We start from the raw sequence: 26403 nt of genomic DNA, 5'->3' as shown, positions 1-26403 counted from the left end.
TTGTGTTCTTCCTTCGTTTTCCTGTCTTCAGGCTTGTTGTACTCTCTGCCCAAAGTACTTTTCCCACCATGCCTTTGCTAAGCTAGTTGGTAGGTGCCTGACTAGTATAGCTTTCTTCAGTACTCCCAGGGTGAGGGGACTCCGTGTGCTTTGGCACTGCCTTATACTTGCCTCTGTCTTGGCACATGTATGCTACTTTTTGAGTTTTTCCTTTTCATCTCACTGGATAATGAGCTATTTGAGGATAGCGTTTGTCTTTCTTTATTGGGTTTCCCAATGCATAGAGCAGGACCTGGAATATAAATAGAAATGTTTACTGGGTAGGTGACTGAAAATTCATAGGTAATTCTACAGCACATACAAGATAATTGAATTTACATATTGTGTATTCATCAAATATTTATCTTGTGACTGCTGTGTGCCAGGAAGTGTTCTGGAAGAAGCAAGAGGGAACGAAGCATAGTGAGCCCTCCCCCTTTTAGGAATTACATTCTAAAGGCATCATAAACAGAAGAAGTGAATCAAATAGGTACTAAAACAAAAGCAAAGTGAAGTAGAAGAAGCTGGGATGTGCATGTGCGAAAAATACTATTTAAATAGGGTCCGGAAAGGCCTCAGTTGAGAAGATGACTTTGACTAAAGAAAAGGGGACATAAGCAATACAGTGCAGATACCTGAGGGAAGAGCATTCTAGACAGGAACAAGCAGGACCAAAGGCACAGAAGTGTCACTTTTCTGTCATACGTACTATATTATTTCTTGTAAGGTATTTGAGTTGATGTTTAAATTTTACTATATAAAATTCAAGGCATAGAGGACTTGCCTGACCCTGGAGAAAAGTGATATACATTCAGATTGTGGTCAGCCTTTGTCAATGGCTATGTGGGGGCCCTTCTCTCTGGCCAAGAAAGATGTCAGGGCTGTGACAGCAACAGTTAGTTTAGGAGCAAGTCTGTGGGAGTTGCCAATGGACAGTACAAATATAAAACTAACCCTGAAGAGGTACTTGGCTCTTTTAAGTTTTTTTTTCCACATTCATTCTGGTCTTTGATCCTTTGAGCAATCCCATTTTACAGAAAAGGAATCTTCTCTGGAGACAGTGATTCAGAAAACTGTGGCGACTTCCCTGGGTGCTCTGGTGGAAAGCACTGTCCTGTCATTGAGAGCTCTGACTCCAGGCTTTCCCACCTGTAGCTTGGATGTGCTGCCACTCTGGCTTTGTGGCAAAGGAGGCAGCGTCTCTTTTTGTGGAGCTGAGTGATCTCTCTGGCATGCTAGTGTGTGGGTGATTTCCAGCAGGATATTTTCATGGGTAGTTCTGAGTCTGGAGGTAAAACCTCAGCTCCTGTAAGTGACGGATAAGATCTTCAGTGAACTGGCTGGCTCTGCCTTGCCCTTCCAGGTGCTTTCCTGATGCAACCTCTTTTGAAGCCTATGTTTAGCTGCTCAGAACTTTTATTTCTCTGAATTTAAATTCTTCTGTGTGTCTCTGTGCATGCATATACAACCTGTACTGCAAGCTACCCGATTCTTCCACACACTATATGGATGAGTCAGCCCACAGGTGCTGCCTTCCCTGCCTCCACCACAGACACTGGCCTTTTCCCCCTCTTTGCTCTTTGCATGTTGCCGCAGTCTTGGCTGGGCACAGAATCACGAGCCACCACACAGCTTTGTAGATTCAAACAGCAATTCTTTATTCCCGAACTCACACGGGCCTCCACACACGTTCTGGGGCAATCCCAGTTCTGCTGCCACCCAATTCACCTACTCCACGAGGCTTTTTTCCCAAAATGCTCTCTGAATCTCACGAGAACTCAACGGGAGCTCAGGCAGCAGGAACACCCTAATTCCAGCAGCAATAATCCTCAACATCGAACTTCCCTAAAACCCAAGGTCTTAAACTGGGAACGCCCTAAACCCAAGGACCGGGATACTATACTTCCTCAAACTGCAGGATACACCCTAATCCTGGATCCACACTCGTCCTTGAGTAGGGTCATCTTTCTCAAACACACATGCAAGGTCACAGCAAATTTAACATGGGGTACGCTGGCAAGGAAATCGATGCATCATTCCTACTTGGTAATGGCCCTCAGCAGCATGTGCCCCAGGCAAGTAGTTCCTTTGGGATATTAAAATTGATGTGCATCTTACCTTATTTGAGTGTAGGAATACCACTGCCCCCTGGGTCCCCAGGACACTGTAGTTAAAAAGTGACCATTAATTGGCAAGTGAATAACTTCAGGAATCATATCAACTGAGTGTGTCAGGAAGCTCTTTAAGCTTTCAGATTTGTGGTTTTGAGTCCTGAACCTCTAGGGTTGAAAGGAAGTACAGGTAGGTATAATAGCTGGATGTTTGAAGAACACAAGAGTTTTCTGTTAACTGCCTAATGCCTCATTATTTGAGTCTTTTCAGCATCTTCCTCTGCATAAAACTGCACTGCTGAGTTTGGAATTAAATATGACAAACTCCTGATGAATCATCTTGGAAATTGAAATCAAAGTGGTTTCAATTTGTTGCCTACGCATGATAACACCCAGTGGAACTTAGCTTTCACTCAGTTGTCAGTTCAGCTTGTTTCTCATTCCACAGTCTTTTCACATTTTCTCTTTCCATCCCTGTCGTCATGTGCTGTGGGGATGCTAACTGAGGTTGATAGAATGTGCAGGAGTTCTGGTACAAGGTCTGGGCATCATGCAGGGCAGCAGTGTCCTGAGCCAGCCACAGAGGCCTTGGAACTTGGCAGCTTTGTGAGAGGATCATTGGGGCAGTGCACCTCACCTGCATTTTTCTTTGTGGTTTTGTATGATGATGATTGGCAAATGGTCAGTAGGAATTCATTTTCTCTACTAACCTTTGCCCTAATTAACTTATTTTTATATTAAAGAAATGATACGCACATGACCAAAAAATGCAAGTGGTTAAAATGATATACAATAGTTAGTGTTTCTCTTTTGTATCTATTAAAAAACATTTTATGGCTATACATATTTACATAACTATTTTTAGGTGAATGAGTAAACCATGCATATTGTACTATACCTTAATCTTTTTTTCACTTACAGCTCACCTTTATAGTTATTATAAATGTATCTTCAAATACAATCTTTCTAGCATTCTTTTAAGTCTTTAAGTTTTCAAAAGATGAAAATGGAAACAAATTTTTTAGTTTATAGGCTAGGGAAGCAAACAAGCAGTGATGAAATTCAAAGCTTTATGGTAGACTATTTCTTTTTTTTTATTGGTTGTTCACAACATTACAAAGCTCTTGATATATCATATTTCATACATTGGATTGAAGTGGGTTATGAACTCCCAATTTTACCCCAAATGCAGATTGCAGAATCACGTTGGTTACACATCCACAATTTTACATAATGCCCTATTAGTAATTGTTGTATTCTGCTACCTTTCCTATCCCCTACTATCCCCCCTCCCCTTCCCTCCCATCTTCTCTCTCTACCCCATCTACTGTAATTCATTTATCTCCTTGTTTATTTTCCCATTCCCGTCACAACCTCTTATATGTAATTTTGTATAGCAATGAGGGTCTCCCTTCATTTCCATGCAATTTCCCTTTTCTCTCTTTCCCTCCCATCTCATGTCTCTGTTTAAGGTTAATCTTTTCTTCCTGCTCTTCCTCCCTGCTCTGTTCATAGTTGCTCTCATTATATCAAAGAAGACATTTGGTATTTGTTTTTTAGGATTGGCTAGCTTCACTAAGCATAATCTGCTCTAGTGCCATCCATTTCCCTGCAAATTCCATGATTTGTCATTTTTTAGTGCTGCGTAATATTCCATGGTGTATAAATGCCACATTTTTTTTATCCATTCATCTATTGAAGGGCATCTGGATTGGTTCCACAGTCTAGCTATTGTGAATTGTGCTGCTATGAACATCTATGTGGCAGTATCCCTGTAGCATGTTCTTTTAAGGTCTTCAGGGAATAGACTGGAAATCCATATGCAACAAAATGAAACTGAATCCCTTTCTCTCGCCATGCACAAAAGTTAACTCAAAATGGATCAAGGAGCTTGATATCAGAGACTCTGCGTCTGATAGAAGAAAAAGTTGGCTCCGATCTACATATTGTGGGGTCGGGCTCCAAATTCCTTAATAGGACACCCATAGCACAAGAGTTAATAACAAGAATCAACAAATGGGACTTACTTAAACTAAAAAGTTTTTTCTCAGCAAGAGAAACAATAAGAGAGGTCAATAGGGAGCCTACATCCTGGGAACAAATTTTTACTCCTCACACTTCAGATAGAGCCCTAATATCCAGAGTATACAAAGAACTCAAAAAATTAGACAATAAGATAACAAATAACCCAATCAACAAATGGGCCAAGGACCTGAACAGACACTTCTCAGAGGAGGATATACAATCAATCAACAAGTACATGAAAAAAATGCTCACCATCACTAGCAGTCAGAGAAATGCAAATCAAAACCACCCTAAGATACCATCTCACTCCAGTAAGATTAGCAGCCACTATGAAGTCAAACAACAACAAGTGCTGGCGAGGATGTGGAGAAAAGGGTACACTTGTACATTGCTGGTGGGACTAAAAATTGGTGCGGCCAATTTGGAAAGCAGTTTGGAGATTCCTGGGAAAGCTGGGAATGGAACCACCATTTGACCCTGCTATTGCCCTTCTTGGACTATGGTAGACTATTTCTAAAATGTGTTTTTTTTAAGTTACTAATTGAAAATACTAAGTAGAAAATGATCTCAAGCAAAATACAGTCCTAAAGCGGAAATGTACCACTTGAATAAAACTTCCTGAAAAGATATTACCAAGTCATTGAGCATTATGTTGTCACAAATCTTTATGTATATTTTGTTTTTACAGCGATTTGACCGTATTCTTTAAATAAATAAATTTTATTCAAAATCCTGAAGAACTGAATTGCCAGATTTTTTTTTGGGGGGGGGGATAAACTAATCTAACTCTTCACACTTTACTTTTTAAATTCCTGATGGTTTTTATGCTATTAGTCTTTACTGTGAAGTTTTGCAATATCATTGTGAATACTGAATATTTCAAAGCTACCTATGCAGTCCTGCACAATCTTCGCGTGGGCTAAAACTTTCATACTTAGGAATCAGCATCTTATGAATCATGTCATTGTCTTGGGCGAGGACAAGAGGAACAGAAGTTTAAATGTATTCTATACACCAGAGACCCTTGAGTGATGGCCAGTATGAGGCCAAGTAGAACACTCGTGGAGACCTGGTCAGTTGGTGTGAAAGCAGTGACAGTTGGCCAAGGACCAGCTGCAAGACTACAGCTGTAGGTGCCTCAAGTGCAGACTGGGTATCTGGGGAAACAGGACCAGTTGTTCCACTCTCACTGCTGGTTGCTGTGAGGGTTGAGTGAGAAGCTTATGGAATGCTTCAGAAGCTTGAGATGCTGTGCACTTGGGTAGTGCATGGATGTGTGAGCTGAAGTACTGGGTTAAGAGGGGATTCTTGAATTATTTTAAGAAAAGTGGTGATACAAGCTCATGGGGGAAATTTTTCGTAAAATTTGGATTGAATGTTTGAAGCAATCATAACTAAATTCCTTGAGGAAGAGGTAGAAAGAGGTTGTGGCAATAATAAAATAACTGGCGGAGGTAGCTAGGACTTACTACATGCTTATCCACCCAGTCTTATTTCTTAACTCTAGAAGCGGAAAACTAGATGCTTAGGAGGGAAATATGAGCAATCTAGGCCTTTGCTTCCAATTCTTTGATTCCCCTCATACCTAATTTTACTTTTCCTTAGAAGCCTTGGTGAGAAACTCTTTTCTCCTTAGTATTATTTTACACCATAAATTGAAGTACCTGAAAACCTTCCTATGCACTTAAAAAATACTTATTAATCCATAAATTGTTAGCCATTGGAAGCCTGCAGTCAGAGAATTAAAGGAATAACCCTGTTCACCTCCATAAGATAATCTCAAAAGGAAAGCATATCAGACAGGTAATTGAAAATGCTTTTCTTGTTCATGATTCTAAAATAGTGTTCTTCTACTTAGAGAAGAACATATAGATAGGTCTTTCAAACAGAGATATTAAGAGACAACTGTCTTAAGAGGTTCTTGGTAATAACCAAGGCTCAGTACATGTATATTTACCATTAGGACTGTTCCATTGAAATATTAGATTTTTGTTCTTAAATATTTTTGGGGGATAGTGAATAAATTTGTACAAAGTCTATGGAATAAAAATTACTCATAGAGGAGCTAGAAAGTTTCTACTTAAGTGAAGGAGAAGAGATTAAAGTTGTTTAAACTGGGGGAATTTTTTGGATATAATTTGTGGGTCTGAAAAATTATATTTTTCAACAAATTATTAGTGGAGGAATAAATGAGAGAGATGTAGAGCTTCCTCGTTTCCACACCTGGAGGGATTTACAAGGGTTTATTTTATTTTAATGATTGAATTCTTGTTACTTTCATAGGATTTTAGTCTTAGAAAGGTGATCATTTGGTGAAGCTCGTCTTTTTCCATCTGAGGAAACTGAGCATCAGAAGATCGAGAAGGAATCAATTGCTCCCTCCTTGGAGTTCCCAGGACTCTTGGCTTGTGGTTCTGTAATGAGCTTGTATTCAGATGTCTTCTGTGAATTGCTTATGTGTACATTGTTGTCAGTCAGTGGTTTGTAATTCCTTGAGAGTAAGCTCTGAGTCCAGTTCACTTTCATAGAATCGTGGGGAGCAGGGTCCTTTATTATTGCCTCCCAGTGAACCACAAGGAGGGTGTGTTTACTGATATTCTTTTATAGGCAAGGAAGCAGATAAGAAATAATTCCAAATTGCCTCTATTCAGTGAGGGAGCTATGTATGGGAATATGAACTAGAACTACTGACTTAAAAGCCAGCTCAGGGGGCTGGGGTTATGGCTCAGCGGTAGAGTGCTTGCCTAGCATGTGCGAGGCCCTGGTTTCTATCCTCAGCACTACACAAAAGGTATGTGTCCAACTACAAATAAAAAATAAAATACTAAAAATAAAAAAAGCCAGCTCAGTGTGCCCAACTTCACCATCTACCTGGTGCATGCACAACACTGTGTTCTGGAAAAAGTGAATTCATGAAGTAAACATGGTCTCTGCTCTCCAGATGCTCTAATGTAATGTTAAGAGAAGGCAATGTAAGTTATATAATAGAGGTACAATTAAAGACAGTGCTTGTGTGAGTGTGTGTGTGTTAAATGCCTCTTAGCAAGTTCCATCATTCTCTTCATTTTTTTCAAATTGCCTGCATCTTGCCAGACTTGATTCCTAAAATATATAGGAGCATGTATACTATATGTTCTCACAACCCTGAAAGCTGTGTTATTACTGCCAGTTCATAGTTGTTAAGTAACTTGCACAAGGTCACTCGTCTGCTAGCTTCTGCATGTCTGCTTATTTCACCATACCCTGACATTTTGTTTATTGGCAAAAGGAGATTTCATCCATCCTTTTTGTCACATATGAATGTGCAGGTTTTATGTGGAGACTCAAAACTTTCTTTCTGGATGAGAGCTGCATAAATATTAGTAGCAATAATTATGCTTATTATTGCTGAGTGCTGCCATTTTGTAGCTTTGCTCTCCTCTTTGCCTTGGAATCTGTATAATAAATTGTATGAGAATGTAAGGAGAATAGAAATAAGATGTCTTACTACTGAGTTGAAGTGCCAAGTGTGTACAGCACCCCCCTTATGATGGAATACAGAGCAGGTGTGGATGGGCTAGCTGGCCCATGAGCCACATCCCTGTACCAGAAAACTACAGAGGAGACTGTGCCCATGATGGCTTCAGGGTGATACTCCAAAGGGTTCAGTCAACAGGTGGAAAGGGGAGGAGGAGGTTGATGTCAGCCATAGTCTTTCTAAGAGTGGAAGCATTGGATCCCCTTTGCTTATATCCATCACTGGAAATACTGTTATAGACAGTTGGTTCCCAAATAGCTAACTAATTGCAGTTAGATGTGGTTTATTCACTTCATCTTTCTTTCTGGCTCTATCTGCCTATGAAGGCCTTAGCACATATTCTAGCCTTTTCTGGAATTAGTATTCCCGTTGACTATCTTACTACTGACACCTGAGTAATTAGCATTCATGTTAACCTCTTACAAGGAGAACTCTTAGACACTTGCCCGAGTCCCACACTTCTGTATTCCCATAGTACCCCATGCTTACTTGTGTTCTGATATTTGCAATTATTTGCTTGTTTCTTTTTTTTTCTATATTTGTTTATGACCTTTGGGTACTTTGGTCCCATCCCGTTCCTTTTTTAAAAAAAAAAAAACTTATTTCTTTTAATTAGGTATGAATGACAGCAGAATTTATTTTGATTCATTGTACCCAATTGCAGCAGCACCCTTTTCATTTCTCTGGTTGTACACAATGTAGCGTCGTACCGGATGTGTAGTCATACCTAGGATAATGATGTCCATCTCAGTACACCATCTTTCCTGCCTCCATGCCCAATCCCTTCCCCTCCCTCCATTTTTCCTATGCTGCCCGCTCCCCCCCCCCAATTATGGATCAGCATCCATTTATCAGAACATTCTGCCTTTGTTTTTTGGGGGAGGATTGGCTTACTTAGCATAATATTCTCCAACTTCGTCCATTTACTTGCAAATGCCATAATTTTATTCTCTTTTAGTGCTGAGTAATATTTTGGGTGTGTGTGTGTGTGTGTGTGTGTGTGTGTGTGTCATTCAGTTTCTTTATCCATTGATCTATTGATGGGCATCTGGATAGGTTCCACAGTTTAGCTATTGTGAATTCAGCTGCTATAAACATTGATGTGACTGAGTTACTATAGTAGCTGATTTTAAGTCTTTTGGGTATAGACCGAGGAGTGAAATAGTTGGGTCAAATGGTGGTTCCATTCCAAATTTTCTAAGGAATCTCCATACTGCTTTCCAGATTGGTTGCACCAATATTCAGTCCCACCACTTTTCTCCCACATCCTCACCAACATTTATTGTTGTCTGTGTTCTTGTTAACTGCCGTTTTTGACTGGCATGAGATGAAGTCTTAGAGTAGTTTTGATTTACATTTCTCTAATTACTAGAGATGTTGAGCATTTTTTCATATATTTGTTGATCAAATGTATATCTTCTGAGAAGTATCTGTTCAGCTTCTTAGCCCATTAATTGATTGGGTTGTTTGCTTTTTTGGTGTTAAGTTTTTTGAGTTCTTTTTATATCCTGGATATTAGTACTCTGATGTGCATGTAACAAATATTTGCTCCCAAAATGTAGATTCTCTCTTCACCTCATTGTTTCTTTTGCTGAGAAGAAGCTTTTTATTTTGAGTCCATTCCATTTATTCTTAATTTTATTTCTTACATTTTAGAAGTCTTGTTAAGGAAGTCGGGGCCTAATCCCACATAATGAAGATTTGGGCCTATTTTTTTCCTCTATTAGGCGCAGAGTCTCTGGTCTAATTCCTAGGTACTTGATCCACTTTGATTTGAGTTTTGTGCATGGTGAGAGATAAGGGTTTATTTTCATTTTGCTGCATATTGATTGTTTCTTAATAGACTATTTCTAGAGAAAAGGGGCTTATCACTTGGTACATAGAAGGTGCACAAAAATTATTAAATGAATGAAAGATGTTCCCATGTCTTACTGTGATAGGGTTAGTATTCAAATCAAGCTCTTTTCACCTGTTATTTTTGAAAGTAGGACTCAGAGTATGCATAGAGGTAGAGAAAATTTAAATATAATAAGCTTGATTTTTACACACATTTACCTGCTGGAATTCAAGGTTTCTTTAATTGTTTTTTATCCACACTCCCAGATTATTCCTTAATAGGATCAAGAGAAAAACTGTTAGGCTAGGTTTGGTGATATAGACTCGACATTGACAAATCTCCTGTGTAGCTAAAAATAATGGTTTTCACACATTAGACATGCTGACAGCTTACTATAATTAGGAGTGCATTTCTGAGAACCAAAAGTAAATTCTAAGTTGTTTTTCCCTGATTTGCTCATGTTAAAATTGTACCACATCTTCCCAGAAATCAAAGTGATTGAGTTAATGCTGTTCAATTATTACGCTCCCCATTAAATAATTCTTGTATCATGACTGAGTTTCTATTGCTTCGTTGACACCCCAGACCAACTTCAATATAAATAAATGTGGCTATTTAATCGCTTATTCTCCTTTCCTATTAGTTATTGGATTCTGGGTTTGTTCTATTTGAATGGTTTTATTATTATTAGAGAAACTGCTAAGAATCATGGAACAATAATCCCATTGAGCCTCAAATCAAGCAGAGTAAAAATTGGTTGGCTGCTTTCTTAGATGACTAGAAGAGATTCTGACTTTGGGAGCTGGGGTGGGGTTTTTTTCCCGCCTTCACTTATCCCTGGAGAAAACACTCTTCTCCTTAGCTCTCCAGCCATTTATAATGGAATTATTGAACTGCAGTTTTCTTGTGGAGAACACTTGTGGTCCACAAAACTTTAGTCAGAGGCAATGATGATGAAAACTTCTTCTAGAGTGAATTATTATAAGTGACCAGTTGGTTAGAGCAAAAAGATGATGTAGGTTTATGGCAGTGGTAAAAGCAAGAAGGTACTTTGTAAGTTGAAAGAATAGGGCTGTGAGCCAGAAACCTGTTCCTGGACTCTGTTCTTTGTCCTATCTTTGTAGTCTTCAGAGTAGTTTAAGAACCACCTCTGCAGTCGGCTCCAGGGCATTTGTGAGCCTTGATTAAAAGACCATAGTATGAAGGGCCAACCAGGCTGCCCAGTGGACTTCATTATCTTCTCTTTGTTACTTACTTGCTCATGCCTATACAATTGTGTATAAAATATAGTCTTTCCATGCCTTTCTCAGGTCGATCCCAAAGAGCTAATCAAGACGGTCACCAGGCATGTGACTGGACATGGACATGAAGCCTGGCCTGAAGACCTTGTTTCACTGACTGAGCAGTTACACTACTACAATGAGTGCCTCCTGGACTTCACTCAGGCACGACTACTTCAGGGCCTTCGGAAGGGGGTGGATGTGCAGAGGTTCACTGCGGATGACCAGTATAAAAGGGAAACTATCCTTGGCTTGGCAGAGTAAGTGATACCTTTGTCTTATGAGGGATGAATTTAAAATGGAGCACAAGTAAAATTCAGACTATTAGTTCCAGTTCCTCGAAGATTCACATTAATGGTTGGTACTAGCAGGACTTTCTGCATTTTTTCCATTCATATGAGGAATGTATGTGTCTTCCCAAAAGATCAGTAAATGCAGACATCGTAAGCCACAGATTTAAATAGTAAGCAGTGGGATTATTATTTTTTTTTATAAAGTTTCCCATGACTTTAATAGTCCAATACCAAGATTATGACGAAATTAGTATTCCTGGTCAGGAACCTCACTTTCCAAAGTACATGCAAATTTAATTTCTCCAGTATGTTAATATGAGAGACAGTTGACTGACTAGCTAAGGAAGACCCCGTGACATAGGTTCAGATGCCTTTATTGGTTCTGGGCCTCTAAGAAAAGAGAAGCTGCCTGGCACAAGTTTTCTTTTGTCAGAGGCAAGGAGCAGCTGCCAGTTTTCCTTTTGTGCCTTAACCCTTTCAAGAGAAGAGCAAGGCCTTGGATGAGGTGACAGTACAGCTCAAGGGACAGTTGTAAGAGTTGCTTTCTAGGTATGGAATTCCTTTTGGTTTTAATACTGATGTCTGTTTTTTGTTTCAGGAGTTTAGATCAGATGAGAAGTGTTTATATGTCAGGAGGTGGGAAAGTATGTTCACACATTATGGTTATTAAGACAGTTTGTTTTTAACATCACAACTTCTTAAGTGCTTACTATGGGCAAGGCACTACATAAAGTGCTCTGTAAACTTTAAATATCTTATCATAGATAACCTCATGAGTTCACATATTGTCCCATATCCTCATTGAGCTGGATGTTGCTTAGGAGTTTCAGTTGATGGTACAGATTGCTAGTCTGACTTTACCCTGGATCGGTCATGTGTCAAAGCCTTTGCATCTTCACGACACCACAGGCCTTTCCCTATATCCTGTTGCATTCTCAAGGGGCAGTAGGTGTGCAGTGCAGTCTCAGCTTCCAACCTTGAAACTAAGGCTAAATTGTGCCACATTTAGTGGTCATTCATCTCTCAGGGCAGATTCCTTCAAAATAACAAAAATGGTCTTGATTATGGTAATGGTATGTCAGTTTTCATGGTATCATTTAAATCCTTGAGAAAGTGGAAAAGTAGCCTTGATATTCTCTGATAATTTTATTATCAGACACTCCAGATTATCTTTAAAAAAAAAAAAAAGGCAGGGTGTGGAGAAATTTTCAAAAAATAATGGAAACAATCCCCGGCCATTCTCAGTTAAGGGGAGAAATATAGAATATTTTTCTCTTCCCCTCTATCCTCCTGGAAGTTCATAATTTCAGAGTCATTTAATGTCCGATTTGAAAAGACATAAGACATCTTATAGTTCAGTCTCCTTCCTTTTTGGAGGAGGAATTTGAGAATCAGAGAGCTTTAAGGAATTGCTTAGTGTCCTACAGCAGGAGATGAGCCTGGGTTTTCTAATTCTAAATTCACTGTGCTTTTCCTTTGGGCATTTTGTAATCCTTAATGCTGTGTTCATGATTTCATAGAAGAGGATTATTATGCAGAATAAAAGTTCATAAGGTAAGGCTTGCCTTCTGTCATTAGTTACATTTTGCTAGTGTTTGTCCTTTATTTACTTTTTAAAGTATTCAATTAGCCTATGCTATTTGAAGTATATATCAAAGGACAAATACATGCCTTTGATAAGTATAGAATCTTCTGTACTTTGAGTTGCTTAGAAAAGTATACAGCAGTCTTTGGGTGGCTTGTTTAAGGTGGTGAAAGTTTCTAAGGCTTTCAGCCTTACCAGTTCTGATTTTAGAGATGGCATTTCAGTGTCTTGTATAGATTTATAAAACCCATTTCTTGTTTTGCTCCTCTTTCTTCACTTGTATTACAATGTGACCATTCTTTAGTTTCTTGCTTGTTGTGTATCTATTTCACAGTTGTTTTTTGTAAGTCAGTCATTATACACATGTCTACAATAATACCTTTTCAGGGGTCAGACAGGGTGGTTTTGAAGAGGATATGACACTATTTGTTCCCTCCCATCTTTATCAAGTGATAAAAAAAAAAAAAATACCGGTACTTAAACACAGTATGTCCCAATGCCAGGCGATGTGCCAGACCCCCATAATAGGAAAATAGACCCCCATTTTCTTTGTACTTCTTTATATGCCTAGAATTGATAATGGTCCCTACTCGCAACAGATTCTCATTCTGTCATGTGAGACAGGTACTCAAAAAATAAGAAAAGATTTCAGTTGACAGTGACCTAATCCCTAGGTTGACAAATTTATCTAACCCTGGATCTCTTCTTTTATAGCCCATGAGCAAAGGACGACTTTCATATTTTTAAAGGTTTGTGGAAAACAAAACAATAAAAAGGCTATGCGACAGGGACTACGGCAGTAAAGCTGAAATATTTACTATATGACTCTTTACAGAAAATGTTTACCAGCCCCTGGCTAATCAAACATATATGTCATGGTTTACTTAGGGTGAATATAGTCTGAGAAGTTAATAACAGAGATTTCATTTGTACTTTGCTGATTTGGGCCATACCTTGCCAAACAAGAATTCCATCTTGCATTTCTGCTGGGAACTAGAGGTTTTGCAGTAGACCTTAATGTGGGCACCATGGACCATTTTCTTGTACTTCTTTATATGCCTAGAGAATCTCAACCCTGGTGATGTCATTCCTTGGTTTCAACCTTCCACTTACTTTCAGTTACCTATAGAATGAGGTACATGTCCTAGAAACTTCAGGAGCCCTTTCTGCTTCATTTCTCAGAGTTCCATCTCTCTGTCCTTCCTGTTGACCATCTCTGCTTAGTTAATGCTTGTTTCAGCCTCCAGCTCAAGTTTGTTACTCTCCTATCTCTATTGTCACAGCATTTAGTAGTCTTCTTTTTTTAAACTCTATCCCCATGGTATTTAACTACTGGTTCACATCTCATATCATCTAGTAGACTGTGAGTTCCTCAAGAAATATCTTGTTTATTTTTATGTCCTAAATAACCAGCACAGTACCTGTCACAACAGAGAAAACATGCTTATTGAGTAAGTAACTATGACTTCTCAGAGAGCTACCTCACTGTAGAGATATACTATTTGCCGAGGCTCTAGAATCTGGATCAGAATTTTTTAACCTCAACATTACTGACATTTTGACTGGATAATTCTTTCTTGCGGGGTAATGGGTAGGCCTGTCCTATGTATTGTAGGGTGTTCAACAGCATCTCTAGCATCTGCCCACTAGGTGCCAATAGCACTCTTCCCATCCACCATTTGTGACAATCAAAATATTTCTAGACATTGTTAAATCTTCCCTGGGTCACAGAATTACTCATAGTTGGGAATTACTGGTCTAGATTAATTCATGGTAAATTGCTGTGTACTCGGTCGAAAAGGAACAATCAGATTCCTTGGAAGTCGTTTTCTGAATTCTTATAAAATGGCTTTTATTAAGGGCTGTAGTGACTACCCTCACAGCTGGAGAGCAATCCCAATGAAAATTGTCTTTGCCGATGAAGGTAATGTGTTCCTTCTCTCTCTTTCCTGTGCATGGTGGACATTTCTAAAGGACTCTTGAAGAAAATGTCTACAACATTGCTCTTTCTCTGGCACAGCGGTATAGCATCTCCCGTTGGGAAGTTTTTATGACCCATTTGGAGTTCCTGTTCACAGACAGTGGGTAAGCATGAAGTTCATATGAATGTTTAATGTCCATGCTTTTCTTTTCAGAGTCTATTAGAAAAAAATCTTGAAGTTACAGCGTACAACTTCAGGTTTACTTCTCAGCTATAATAGACTACTTTCCTAGTACTCTCTCCCTTTCACATTTTTGATATACCAATGTTAAGCAATAGCCTATTCATGTTTTTTAGTAATAAGAGCCTTGAGTTAGATACTTTACTGTTCATTTATATATTCATTCAGCAGTTTCTGTTGAGACTCTTCACATTGTTAGTACGTATACAGTGGTGATTCACAGTGTTAGTAGGTATACAGTGGAGAGCAAAAGCAGGCATCCTGGTTGTCTTGGAACATAGGGTATACAGTGAGAGACGACAATCAAGTAGTGACATAACCAAATGTGAAATTAAAAACAGGACAGGTACTATGTAAGAGAGACCAGTTATGCGATTTGGCATAGTTAGGGAAGGCTTTACTGTGGAGATGTGGGTTGAGTTGTGCTATGATCTGGCCATGGTTTGAGTGTTCCCAGGTGCTCATGTATTGAAATTTAACACCCATCGTGGGTGAATAGGAGAATGGGATCCTGCTATGGTGTTTAGAGGGTGGGACCTTCAAAAATAGATCAGGATTAGATAAGATTGGATGAAGTCCCCATGGTTAAATCTGGTTGCCACATAAGAAAAAAGAGGGGCCTAAGGATATAGATGCACATGTGTGCTGCCTGTGATGCTGTATGCAGCCTAGGAACTCCACCAGCAAGAAAGCCATTGCTAGATGTGGACCCTTGAGACCCCAGATCTGTGAGCTAAGTAAACCTTTTCTTTATAAGATAGCCTGCCTCAGGAATTTCATTATAGTAATGCAAAATAGACTATTACAAGCTAAGACCTAAATATTGAGTCAGAATTGATTACAAGGATAAAGGAATCATTTCCTAAGTAGACAGTATGGTAAGTGCCAAGGCCCTTTGAGGAACATGATGAGTCTGAGAGCCTGGCAGAGGAACAGGGTAGGTGAAGTCCAGTGAGTTGGGATCGTGGCACGAAATGAGACAAGCCAGATGATGCACCAAGAACATGGAGGTGTCAGCAAGGGCTGTTGACTTCTTCATAAGAATAGTAGGCTATTTAAATAGTAGGCTATTTAAGGATTTGGATGAAGGACGGGAAGATGGTATGACCAGATTTTCACTTTAAGATCACTTTCAGGGGTGAAAATGGGAGTTCAAAACACAATTTGAGTCAAATGTATGAAAGATGATATATCATGAGCTATGTAATGCTTTAAATAATCAATAAAAAAACAAAAAAAAAGATCACTTTCATGACTATGTTGAGAAAAGATCTGAAGGAAATCAGAATAGACATATACAGACTATTTATGGCACTATTATAGCAATAGTCTGCACCACAGGTGACCATAGATTGGAGTACGGCTTTAAAAGTGTAGGTGAGGCAAAGATGGGTTTGAGATATTTAAAAGGTAAAATAGATGGAACTTAATATATTAATTAACAAGAATAAATTAGATATAAAGGCAAATGAAAGGGGAGACATCAAGAAGCATCCCAGCTGGGCATTGTGGTACACACATGTAATCCTGGCAACTCTGGAGGGGAGACGGAAGGATCATGTGTTGGAAGCCAACACTGCTGACTTAGCAAAAACCTGTCTCAAAATAAAAAGAAACGGGGATGTAGCTCATTGTCCCTATGTTCAATCCCCCCACCCACTCTCATCCCCAGCTTTTTACTTGGTCCACCTTTTGGGTGGTAGCATCATTCAGTGAGATGAAACACTCTATGGAGGTCAAGCAGGGTGGAGAATGGGAAGTTATATGTACTGAAACACCCCTGTCCCCCCAAAAATGGCAGTCAGCTGTTGGAACTTAGCGATTTGGAATTCAAAGGAGAAGGTGAGGCAGAGGAACTGGCTTGGGAGTTATGTGCATGTCGCTGGTACAGAAGGTGTGTGTGTGTGTGCGCGCGCTCTGGAGAGGAGTGTATGGTCAAAGAGGCAGGCTTGAAGCAACCATGGGGGCCTTCATAGTAGCTGGTCGAGAGCTGCTAGAAAAAGGAATTAGGGGAGAGTAGTAGGATGGGAGGGGGAGAACAGGAATGGTGCTGAAGGGTATCATGGCCAGAGCCTTTTAAGAAGCAGGGAGAACTGAGTGGGGTCAAATCCTGCTGAAGGGTCAAGAGATGCTTATGATGTTGCATCTTTAATTTTTATTAGTCAGTGAAATTTTAAGTACTTCATTTTAAGTATTCATCAGGTTACTACATGGTGACACTGTTATCTATGATAAATACTGCCCTGGCCTCACTATTTTTGAGGCATAATAATATGTTCAAATAAATGTTTCTTCTGATGTGCATATTGGCATTTAAAAAAATATCATGGCATTTTGTTAATTCTTTTTTTTTTCTTTGTTACATAAAAGGATTCCATATCTGTAAAAACAGGAAGCTTCATTGGTCTCTGAATATATTATAAATTATCAGGCAGTGGAGTAATGTACAAGACTGTTCCTGGCATGTCATTATACCTGATAGCAGTGTGATTATGCAGATGCACAGCAATTACAAACCAGGAAATCATTAGCTCCTGGCATCATTACTTGTGAGTGGCAAAGCACTTGATATTGATTTAGCAAGTGTGTTAGGTCCTCTGTGTTCTTTACTTAAAACCCTTTGCCTTACTATTCAAACTTTTTTTTTCCTTTGTGGACTGGGAATTGAACCCAGGGCCTTGCACATTCTAGGCAAGCACTCTGTCACTGAGCTGTAACTCCAGGCCTTTTTAAAAATTTCATTGAGACAAGGTCTTGCCAAATTGCCTGTGCGGTTCTGGAACTTGTGGTCTTTTTGCCTCAGCTTCTTTTGTAACTGGGGCAACAAGTGTGCATCACCTCTTCCAGACAACTAGTTAATCAAACTTGGCAATCTGATTATTAGAAATCAGCCTTGTTAATACAAAAATTGCCCATCATTAATTGGTTGAATTAATAGTAAATTAGTAAATAAAACTGTTCCTTTAAAAAAAAATCACCCCTCCCCTCCATGGAGTTCATCCCCCTGTCATTGTACCTTCTCCCTCCTCTCTTGGTGGACTTGGAGGTGTGACCCCCACAGCAGCTTCATAGTCGGGTGTGGTGGAATGTCCTCAGCCTGTGGAGTATGAGCCTCCAGTTGGATGGCTAGATCAGATCCTATTGATGTCATCCTATTTCTGTGTCCTTAGACCAGAACATTCACTTCCCTGAAGTTCATTTTCTTGACTTTAAGGAATAATAAAATGATTTAATGGTAAAATATTTAACCTACAGCAGGCAATGCATGATCAGTGCCTCACTAAGGGCAGTTATTCCCTGTAGCTCTCAGAGTTCTCATAAACACCCATACTTGAGTTCCTGGTTTCTTTTCCCCCTTCTTATACTGTTTTAAGCAGTATACTGCTTTTCCATGGTCATGCCTAAGTCACTTGCAACTGCTGGACAGTCTCTCATGGCTGCTTAGTCCTGCTGGAGTATGTTCTGCCCTGAGGCTCGAGGTAGACTTGTCACTCACTGCAGATTTAGTATCCATTTCACCCTGAGGCTACACTAGACATTGGTGGATCTTACAGACAGCGGGAGCTCTCAGTGGGCATGTGACCTGATGGGTCAGCATGGGGTTTGGAATCAAATCAAGTTTTAAGATCCAGTGCTACTGGCCAGACCCACCAACTGTGCAGCCTTTTGAGTGTTTCCTAATTCTCTTAAGTCACTGTTTTCTTAGTTATAGGGACTATTATTCTTACCCTGGAGGGTTGTGAAGATTGGAAGAAATCTGTGGAAATTGTGTACCTAGGTGATTCTTTCAGTACTATTCTGGTTAATTCTCTTACTGTAATTTTTGTTAATTTTGCTGACTCCATGAGTGTCTCTCAGTTTTGGACACAGGATCCTTTTAAAATACTGGAGTTACGTGTCTGGTATACTAGAACTATATCTATTAATGTTGTTGATGGTATTATTATTTAGTATCTTTGTATTCTAAGCACAATGTACTGAGTCACATTCTTGTCCCCATGTAGCTTATAACCTAATAGGGACCCCTTCTTCTCCCTGTCCCCTAAAATAGCCCAAAGGTAAATTGCAAGTTTACTAAGTACCATAAAAAGGGTTCCTCTTCACAGGGACCCTAGATGTGCTGTGCTATTTTTCATAGTGAATTTCATATTCTTTAGGGAGGATTCATTCATCTCAAATGCAGAGATGGGCAAGAACATGGTATCTCTGTGAGAAGATAGAACAAACTGTAGTGAATCTGCCTTTTTCTGAGTTGAAGCAGATGAGACCAAATTTATGACTTGGGGTTGTTATTGATCATTCAGTGAGGTCTGTGTCCAGGTTGCCTTGTTGTAAAGTATTCTGTCTACCTCTTCCAGGTTCCTCTCCCTTGAAGACCCTGACACAATTGAGGAGGTGGTATCAGAGTGATTAGTATATGAAGGGGGGAGATTTAAAGCCATACCTATTTCCTAGAATTTAAGGTACCTCAGTTTATTAAAGGCTTGTTATAACTTTGACAATTAAAACAAAAATCCAGGACCAGGAAAGATACATATTAGAGTAGGGAATGTTGCATGTAGATATTCAGATCATGGGCCTTTCAGGGTTTTTTAAATTGAGCCATAAATTTGGTTCTAATTTCTTTCTTTGTTTTTGGTCAGGGCTGGGGATCAAACCCAGGGCCTTGCATATATATATATATATATATATGCCAGGCAAATGCTCTGCTACTGAGCTCCATCTCCAGCCCTTGATTTTTCTTTTGATCTAAGGAGAGAGAACTTGAACAGAACTGTTGTTTGTATACACACACACACATACACACAAATCCACAAGGCCTTAAAAAATGAAGATAACTAATTTCCATTGCTTTTAATTTGACCACTCCATTCATAGCAGAAAATGTTCTATTAAGGAACTCATGGAGAATCAGTGTGACAGAAACTAGTCTGAGATATTCATTGCTGATTCTTCCATCAACTCTCTGGGTGTTTTTTTTTTTTTTTTTTGAAAAGTTAGTGACATTCATTTTGCCTACATTTTCCCTATAGTAGTCACAGGTGCTGCTGCAAGCTGCATTGCAGCCCCAGGCTGCCGTGTCGGGGTCATCTTGAGGCATTCACACCCTACCCTTCTTGGGTTGATCCCCTTGCACGAGTAGTTGTAAGTTAGCATGCTGGTCATTCCTGTGGATTTGTAGACCTCCATGCTTTGTGACTGACTAGTCTTTGGGGAAATGGCCATAAGTACTCTACTGAACTGTCTCTCTCATATACAATCTCATATGAAAATATTGGCTCTGTTGCTTTATTGAGTAAAACAGATCTGAATTTGGGAGACCCAACTTGGAATCAGTTTCCATCTCTTACTAGTTATGGGAGTTTTATCTGTACTTTGGCTTACCTCGGAGAACAAGAATAACGAGGTCTTCTGCAGAGAGTTACTGTAAGGAGTAAACGAGGCAATCAATCGGGCAGAAGCACTGGCAGGTTATTGCTAAATTCCATTTAAATCCCATCCCCTTGCTCTCTTCAGCCTCGCCCTGCAGCCCTCTCCCATTCTCTTTCTTCCTCCTCCCTCTCACATTCTAAGTATCCCTTTCAGTCAGCTAATGGAATTGCATTATCACTCAGTCTTAGACTGAGTACAGAAAAATGTATTTAAATAAACTTCTTTTCTAACTTTCAATACTTGCTGATTTTGAGTCATATTTTGGGGCGATTGGCAACTTGAAGCCGTGACAGAACACCTTGATGGTGGGATTAGTACTAAAAGTTTATCCCTTATGCATCGAGTACAGCTAACGCTAGCTTCTTCCTGTAGTTAATCTTTGAAAGTTAAATATGCACTGTATGTTTAAGTTGCTTTATACCTAAACTTGGTTCAGGAAAATGTACTTAAACTGTTTTTAAGGGTAATCATTAAGTTGATTACTGAAAAGTCCATAGTGGTTTCATGGTATTTCTTCCTACTCTCTTGAATGTAAGTTCTTTGGAATTGTTTTCTAGGCAGAGATTTCATTTCTTGTTCCAAAGGGAAGATAACAGCGTCTTTCAATGGAAACTATTAAAACAGCTATTGATTACTGGCATCTATAAAAGATCTCAGCACATTGTAATTTACTGAAAAGGGAGGTTTGGGTATTTATAAAGTGTCAGTAAAGGTATTCCACTATCTGTCTTGACAAGATAATTAGGTAAAATTGCACATGAGGCAAACTGAATTGTAGGCACAGAAGGATAAGTGGGTGGGCACAGGAAAAATTAATGTTGATTGAGACAGACTAGATCCAAAATCGAGTCAAACACAGATGAACTAAATAGACTGTTATGATTTAGTCATTGTTTTCCATTTTGTGGATGAATCTGTCTTGAATACTGTTTATCAGGGTGTTAGGAGTGAAGTGTGACATCAGAGCCCTTCGAGATCATTGCAGCAGTGCTTTCTGTGCTGTTTCTCAAGCGGTTGTTAGTTTGGACACTTGACCTTCTTGAGTCAATGGCTGCTGTGTGATGTGTGGACAAACTTAGACTTTTGAGTCCAGACAGATCGGGATGCTTGGACTTAGGCAAGTCATGTAACCTATCTTGATAGCAGTTTCTTTAACTATGAGTTGATAATGACCCAGTTTTAACTTGCTAGCCTAGCTGTCACCATAATCAAGGCAAATTTGTTTTTCTTCTCTGTTCTGCACCTTTTTCTGCTTGCAAGTCTTTGTCAATATGCATCATCTTATCGGGGCTACATGGCTTATTATTTATCTCCTCATGTCTTCAGACCTCATTTTGTAAGTTACTGTGAGTCACTTTCCTATACTACCATGTGCAGTTTTTTTTTTTTTTTTTCCCCCAGAGATGACATTGCACAATTAAGAGTAATGATAGGGTCAAGAGTATTTTCCGAACAGTCGCCGTTTCTGCTGTCCTGTTCCATGATCAGGCCTTGTGCTTTCTTGCTGTGGTACTTTGAATCATGTTATTTCTGCTTCATTCCTTTCTACAATGTCAAACTCAAGTACTTCTTTGTCTTCTGTTATCATTGATTTCTACTTCTGCAGTCATAGCTTTTAGTCGTCTTTATCTTAATTAGAATACAATTTTATGTCCTTTGTCAGCACTTACCATTGGTTTGCATTGTTGTTCAATGCCAAGTACGGAAAACTAAACTCGATTTTCAGACCTGGAGGAGAGTTCTGTGCTGTAAATCTTTATATCCTTCCCAGAGCACAGTGCTTTGTATGTAGATGACACCTATTTATAAAGGACATCCACTCATGCATTTGTAAGTCATGTTATTGAATGGTTCTTTTGTATCACACACTGGACCTTGGTACTGATAAACTAAAGTTAAACAAGATGTAATGTGATCTATGCCATCATAGTATAATAGTTATATATGTTATGGGTATCAGAATATTTAGCATGTCAGTGACTCAGAAGAGGCAGTGAAGGAAAATTTTATAGATAGGTATATTTTTGCAAGTATTTGAACTGTCTTAATGGAAAACAACATTTCTCTTGAAGTGAAAGTAAAAAGAAACGTTTTTAAAATTATATTTTGATTTTATAGATTGTCTCTTTTATCCCAAGAATTTTTATAGTCTCATAAAAGTTTTAAAACACAATTTATATTGTTCATGTACAAAAACCAAACACATATCCCCTTTGACACTTTCTAAAAATGGTATTTCTAGTAAACAGGGTATCATATTTCAGAGAGGTTGCTTTAAAGTCATCTGAAATCTAACTTTCTTGCCCAGGGTCTCATTGTTGCCCCCAGATACTTTTATTTCTGCCTGTGGGAATCTTGGAAACTGGACGTTTCTGTTAGTCTGTAGGGCTGCCTTAAGGACCCTTAAAATTGGAGCACTAAAAATACGTTTTCTCTAGGCCATTGTGGTGACACTAGACCTGATAATTCTATCCAGGGACAAACGTAGACCAAAGTGGACTCCTTTCCTTTCTGTCCAAAACACAGATCAAACAAACAAAAAAATGCTTGATTTTTTTTTTTTACCCCAATAAGTTAACCTTAAATGGTTTTTATTATATTACGAAGACATTTACATTAGTATGAAAATATTAAGATATGTGTTTTGTTCAAGTAGTATTACTAAAGTTAATTCAAGAGAAAATACACTTATTTCTTCTTTGCCATTTTATTTGAACACAGTATAAAATTGGGATCTATAGAATATCAATTCAAGACTCTTAGATATAACACTTATGCCTGAAAGTTTGGACTTTTTCTTCCCCTCGCTGTTTCCTGAATTCTTGAAATAAGGTTGTAGTGTTTCTATACTGAAGTGCAGATTTAAATTTTTTTCTTGTGACATGGGTAAATGATTTACAGTGGAAGCTGATAGATCTTGGTTTGTATTCTAGCTGGGAAGCATTGAACAACCCTTCTGATGCAGGGACGCCCTCCTTCACAGGGCTGCTGGGCCCGTACGTGATATGAGGGCCATGCGGTGTAGTGGTCGGCATCCGACGTGTGTTGTTATCCTCTCTTAAGAGCTTCCTGGATCCTGCTGGCTGAAAGTCTTTGATTAGGCAAGAGGAAGGGATCTGAATGAAGTAGACTTTCCAGCTGAGTTTTAAAAAATTATGCTGTTGGATAAAGGAACCAAATCTCAACACTTTCTTTGGCTCTTAATTTCAGTTTGTCCACAGGAGAAATTGAAAAGCGGGCCCAAGCCCTTCATCTCCTCCAGACTTTGAAGACTGATCCTGAAGCCTTTCAGAAGCACATGGCCAAGTATATTTACCCCACTATTGGTGGCCTTGATCACGAAAGGCTGCTGTATTATTTCACTCTTCTGGAAAACAGTGGATGTGCAGACTTAGGTAGACATGCCATTAAGCCAGAAACCCACATTCGGCTGCTGAAGAAGTTTAAAGTTTTCGCATCAGGTAGGATGCTCATGTCGCCGCTCAAACTTGGGTTTTTTTGTACACAATTAGAATTATATACACAGAATATTGAAGTTGATCAACTGTAGTTACTATTCTGTTTTTTCAATTCCTTCCCTAACAGCTGAGGGAATTAAATATCAGAAAAAGTAAGAGACCTATTGAAAGTCCTACAGTGAGTTCTGATAAACCTAATCCTTAAACCCACAGCTTCAACTCCTGTTCCAGAGGTTTATCCCTGTTTCCATTGACTAAGACATTCAAGTTCACTTCAATGGAGCCTATTTAAAAATATGCATGAAACACTTGAAAAAGAGCCTTTGCATCTTTGATAAATTGTGGAAATCTTTAGAATAGGGTCCCTGTGCTCATAATTAAGAAATTAAACATGCTAATACTACTGTTAAATCTCTGATAAGTTGCATGGCACTTTCATGTCTATATTTATTTGATATTCATAACAGCTTTGAGAATGTATTTCAGGGTTGTTGTTTTTTTCCACTTACAAAGGAATAAGGGCTAAGATCAATCCCTGTCTATAGGTAGCTGGTGAAATGCTAGATAAATAACAAACAAATATAATGCAGTCTGGAGAAGACTTAGGACTTGTGGAAGCCTGGGGAGGTGAGAAGATACTGCCTTCCTGAGTGTACACATGAGAAAACTGGAGCACACAGAGTGGCCTGTCTAGGATTGCAGAGCTAATCAAGTTTCAGGCTGGGACCAGTTCTCAGATCTTCTGATCTTTAAATGAAACCAACTGCCTAGTGTAAATGGGAGATTGTTTCTGTGTGTGTGTATATATCTGAGTGAACCGCTTACCCACTTTCTTTTCTCATTAGGTCTTAATTACAAAAAATTGACAGATGAAAATAAGAATCCTCTTGATGCACTGGAGCCAGTTCTTTCAAGTCAAAATATCTTATCTATTTCCAAGCTTGCTCCCAAAATCCCTGCAAAGGAGGGACGGATGCTTTTGCCCAGCTCTCTGTACACTGTTTGGTTACAGAAGTTATTCTGGACTGGAGACCCTCACCTCATCAAACAAATCCCAGAGTCCTCCCCAGAGTGGCTTCATGCCTATGATATCTGCGTGAAATACTTTGACCGCCTCCACCCAGGTGACCTCATTGCTGTGGTGGATGTGATTACATTCTCTCCAAAGGCTGTGGCCAAGGTAACCAAAAGATAGAAAGTATGTTGAGTGGTTTAGAAGAAATGAAAATTGTTTTCACAGTCTGTAGATTGCTTGTCCTTTGATTTTTTTTTTCTTTCTTTTAGGTTTTTATTATTTATTTATTTATTTTGCTAAGCATGAGGTTTTAATTGGGATCATTTTTCTCCATTATAGATGTTTAGATAGTGAAAATCAGATTCACCTTTTCTAACTTACATGGTTTTTTATACATATTATAGTTTTTGATGATATATCGTTTTAAAATACATTTTCAAGGGTAAAGAAAATCCATTGTCAAGCCAAGAGTACCTTTATTCAGAACTCACACTAACAATTTCTATTAAATTGAGCCCTTAAAAAATTTCACATTGAAAATCACACAGCATATGGCTCGGAGATAGATACTGCCTGTCACATTTTCCAATTTTCCATGCTCAGATCTGAACCCTTGGAGTTGATCTTAATAGCTGCTCTCAGTCCCTCAGCAATGTGTACTTTCCCTCAGAAGAGATGGCGGAGGTCTTTCTCTCCTTCTCTCTCTCACCCAGGTTTTATTGCTAGGAAAATATCCTTTCTCATTGCTTGGGCCCCAGGTGTTCTCTCCTCTGGAAAATCTCCCAGCCTCTACAGAAAGTTGTTGTCTCTGGAATGCCTTTTTAAAAATAAAATCTCCTTTTGCCCATCTTTGCTTTCTCCTTACCCCAAGTCAGCTTCATTATAGTTATTAGTATCCTGGAAATCGGATAATTACAGAGAATACAAACCATTCATTTGAAGGTTGGCATAGGAGTGGATCAAACTCCACTTCTCTGTGGAGAAGGCTAGGTTTTACCTAACTAGATGCACAGTTGTGTATAACCAAAGACTTCTTTTTTTTAAATTGCTGTAACCCAAGTAATTTAATTAACAACTTGGTTCAATTTTATAAGGACTGCATTGAAAAGGAGATAATCATTTTTGTTACTTTCAAGGAAGAAAGTAAGAATTGTTTTAAAGGAAAATGCTGTGGTATATTTGAAAAAAAATCATAAGTTTGGAGTCATGCAAATCTGGCTTTGAACTCTGAATCTGTCACATATCAGCTATGTAGTGTGGCCTCAGGTCTTCTGCCTTTTCCAAGGCAGAGTCAGGGCTGAGTAATCTCTGAGGAAGATAACATTATTACTCTGACTTTATAGACAAAGCTAAGTTGGTAATGAGGAGCCACAAATTGAACTTGAGGGAGACTGACTTCCTCCATAGCCTTTACGCCTCGTCACTGAACTGTGCCACCCCTCAAAAGTCATAGAACAAATCATTGGAGCCAGTCTAGAGACAGGTAGGGTGCGATGGTCAGAGAACCCCAAGCATTTCAGACCCAAAAGAACAGACTGTCCTGGGCTATGTCCATAGCAAGGCTGGGTCCAAATGAGAGAGGCCATGCAGGAGCCTGGTAATATATGGGAACGAATAGATCCATGTGGTCAGTTTGTATCCTAGAAAA

At 39.0% G+C, this 26403-nt stretch overlaps 1 protein-coding gene across 1 annotated transcript in view; it reads left to right on the top strand.

Annotated features, from left to right (window-relative positions):
• The window catches only part of LOC308645142 (NBAS subunit of NRZ tethering complex-like), a gene marked incomplete at its 5' end in the record, with an annotated part of 158045 nt that overhangs the window by 52600 nt on the left and 79042 nt on the right, over window positions 1-26403 (top strand). Inside the window, 4 exon segments of the mRNA XM_081287196.1 lie at window positions 10840-11069; window positions 14662-14772; window positions 23493-23743; window positions 24586-24920. Of these exon segments, the coding sequence (XP_081143322.1) occupies window positions 10840-11069; window positions 14662-14772; window positions 23493-23743; window positions 24586-24920 (927 nt within the window).

The sequence above is a fragment of the Spermophilus citellus genome (assembly GCF_964194105.1).
Source record: "Spermophilus citellus genome assembly, chromosome: 1".
Lineage (NCBI taxonomy): Eukaryota > Metazoa > Chordata > Mammalia > Rodentia > Sciuridae > Spermophilus > Spermophilus citellus.
This window is presented reverse-complemented; position numbering and strand designations above follow the sequence as displayed.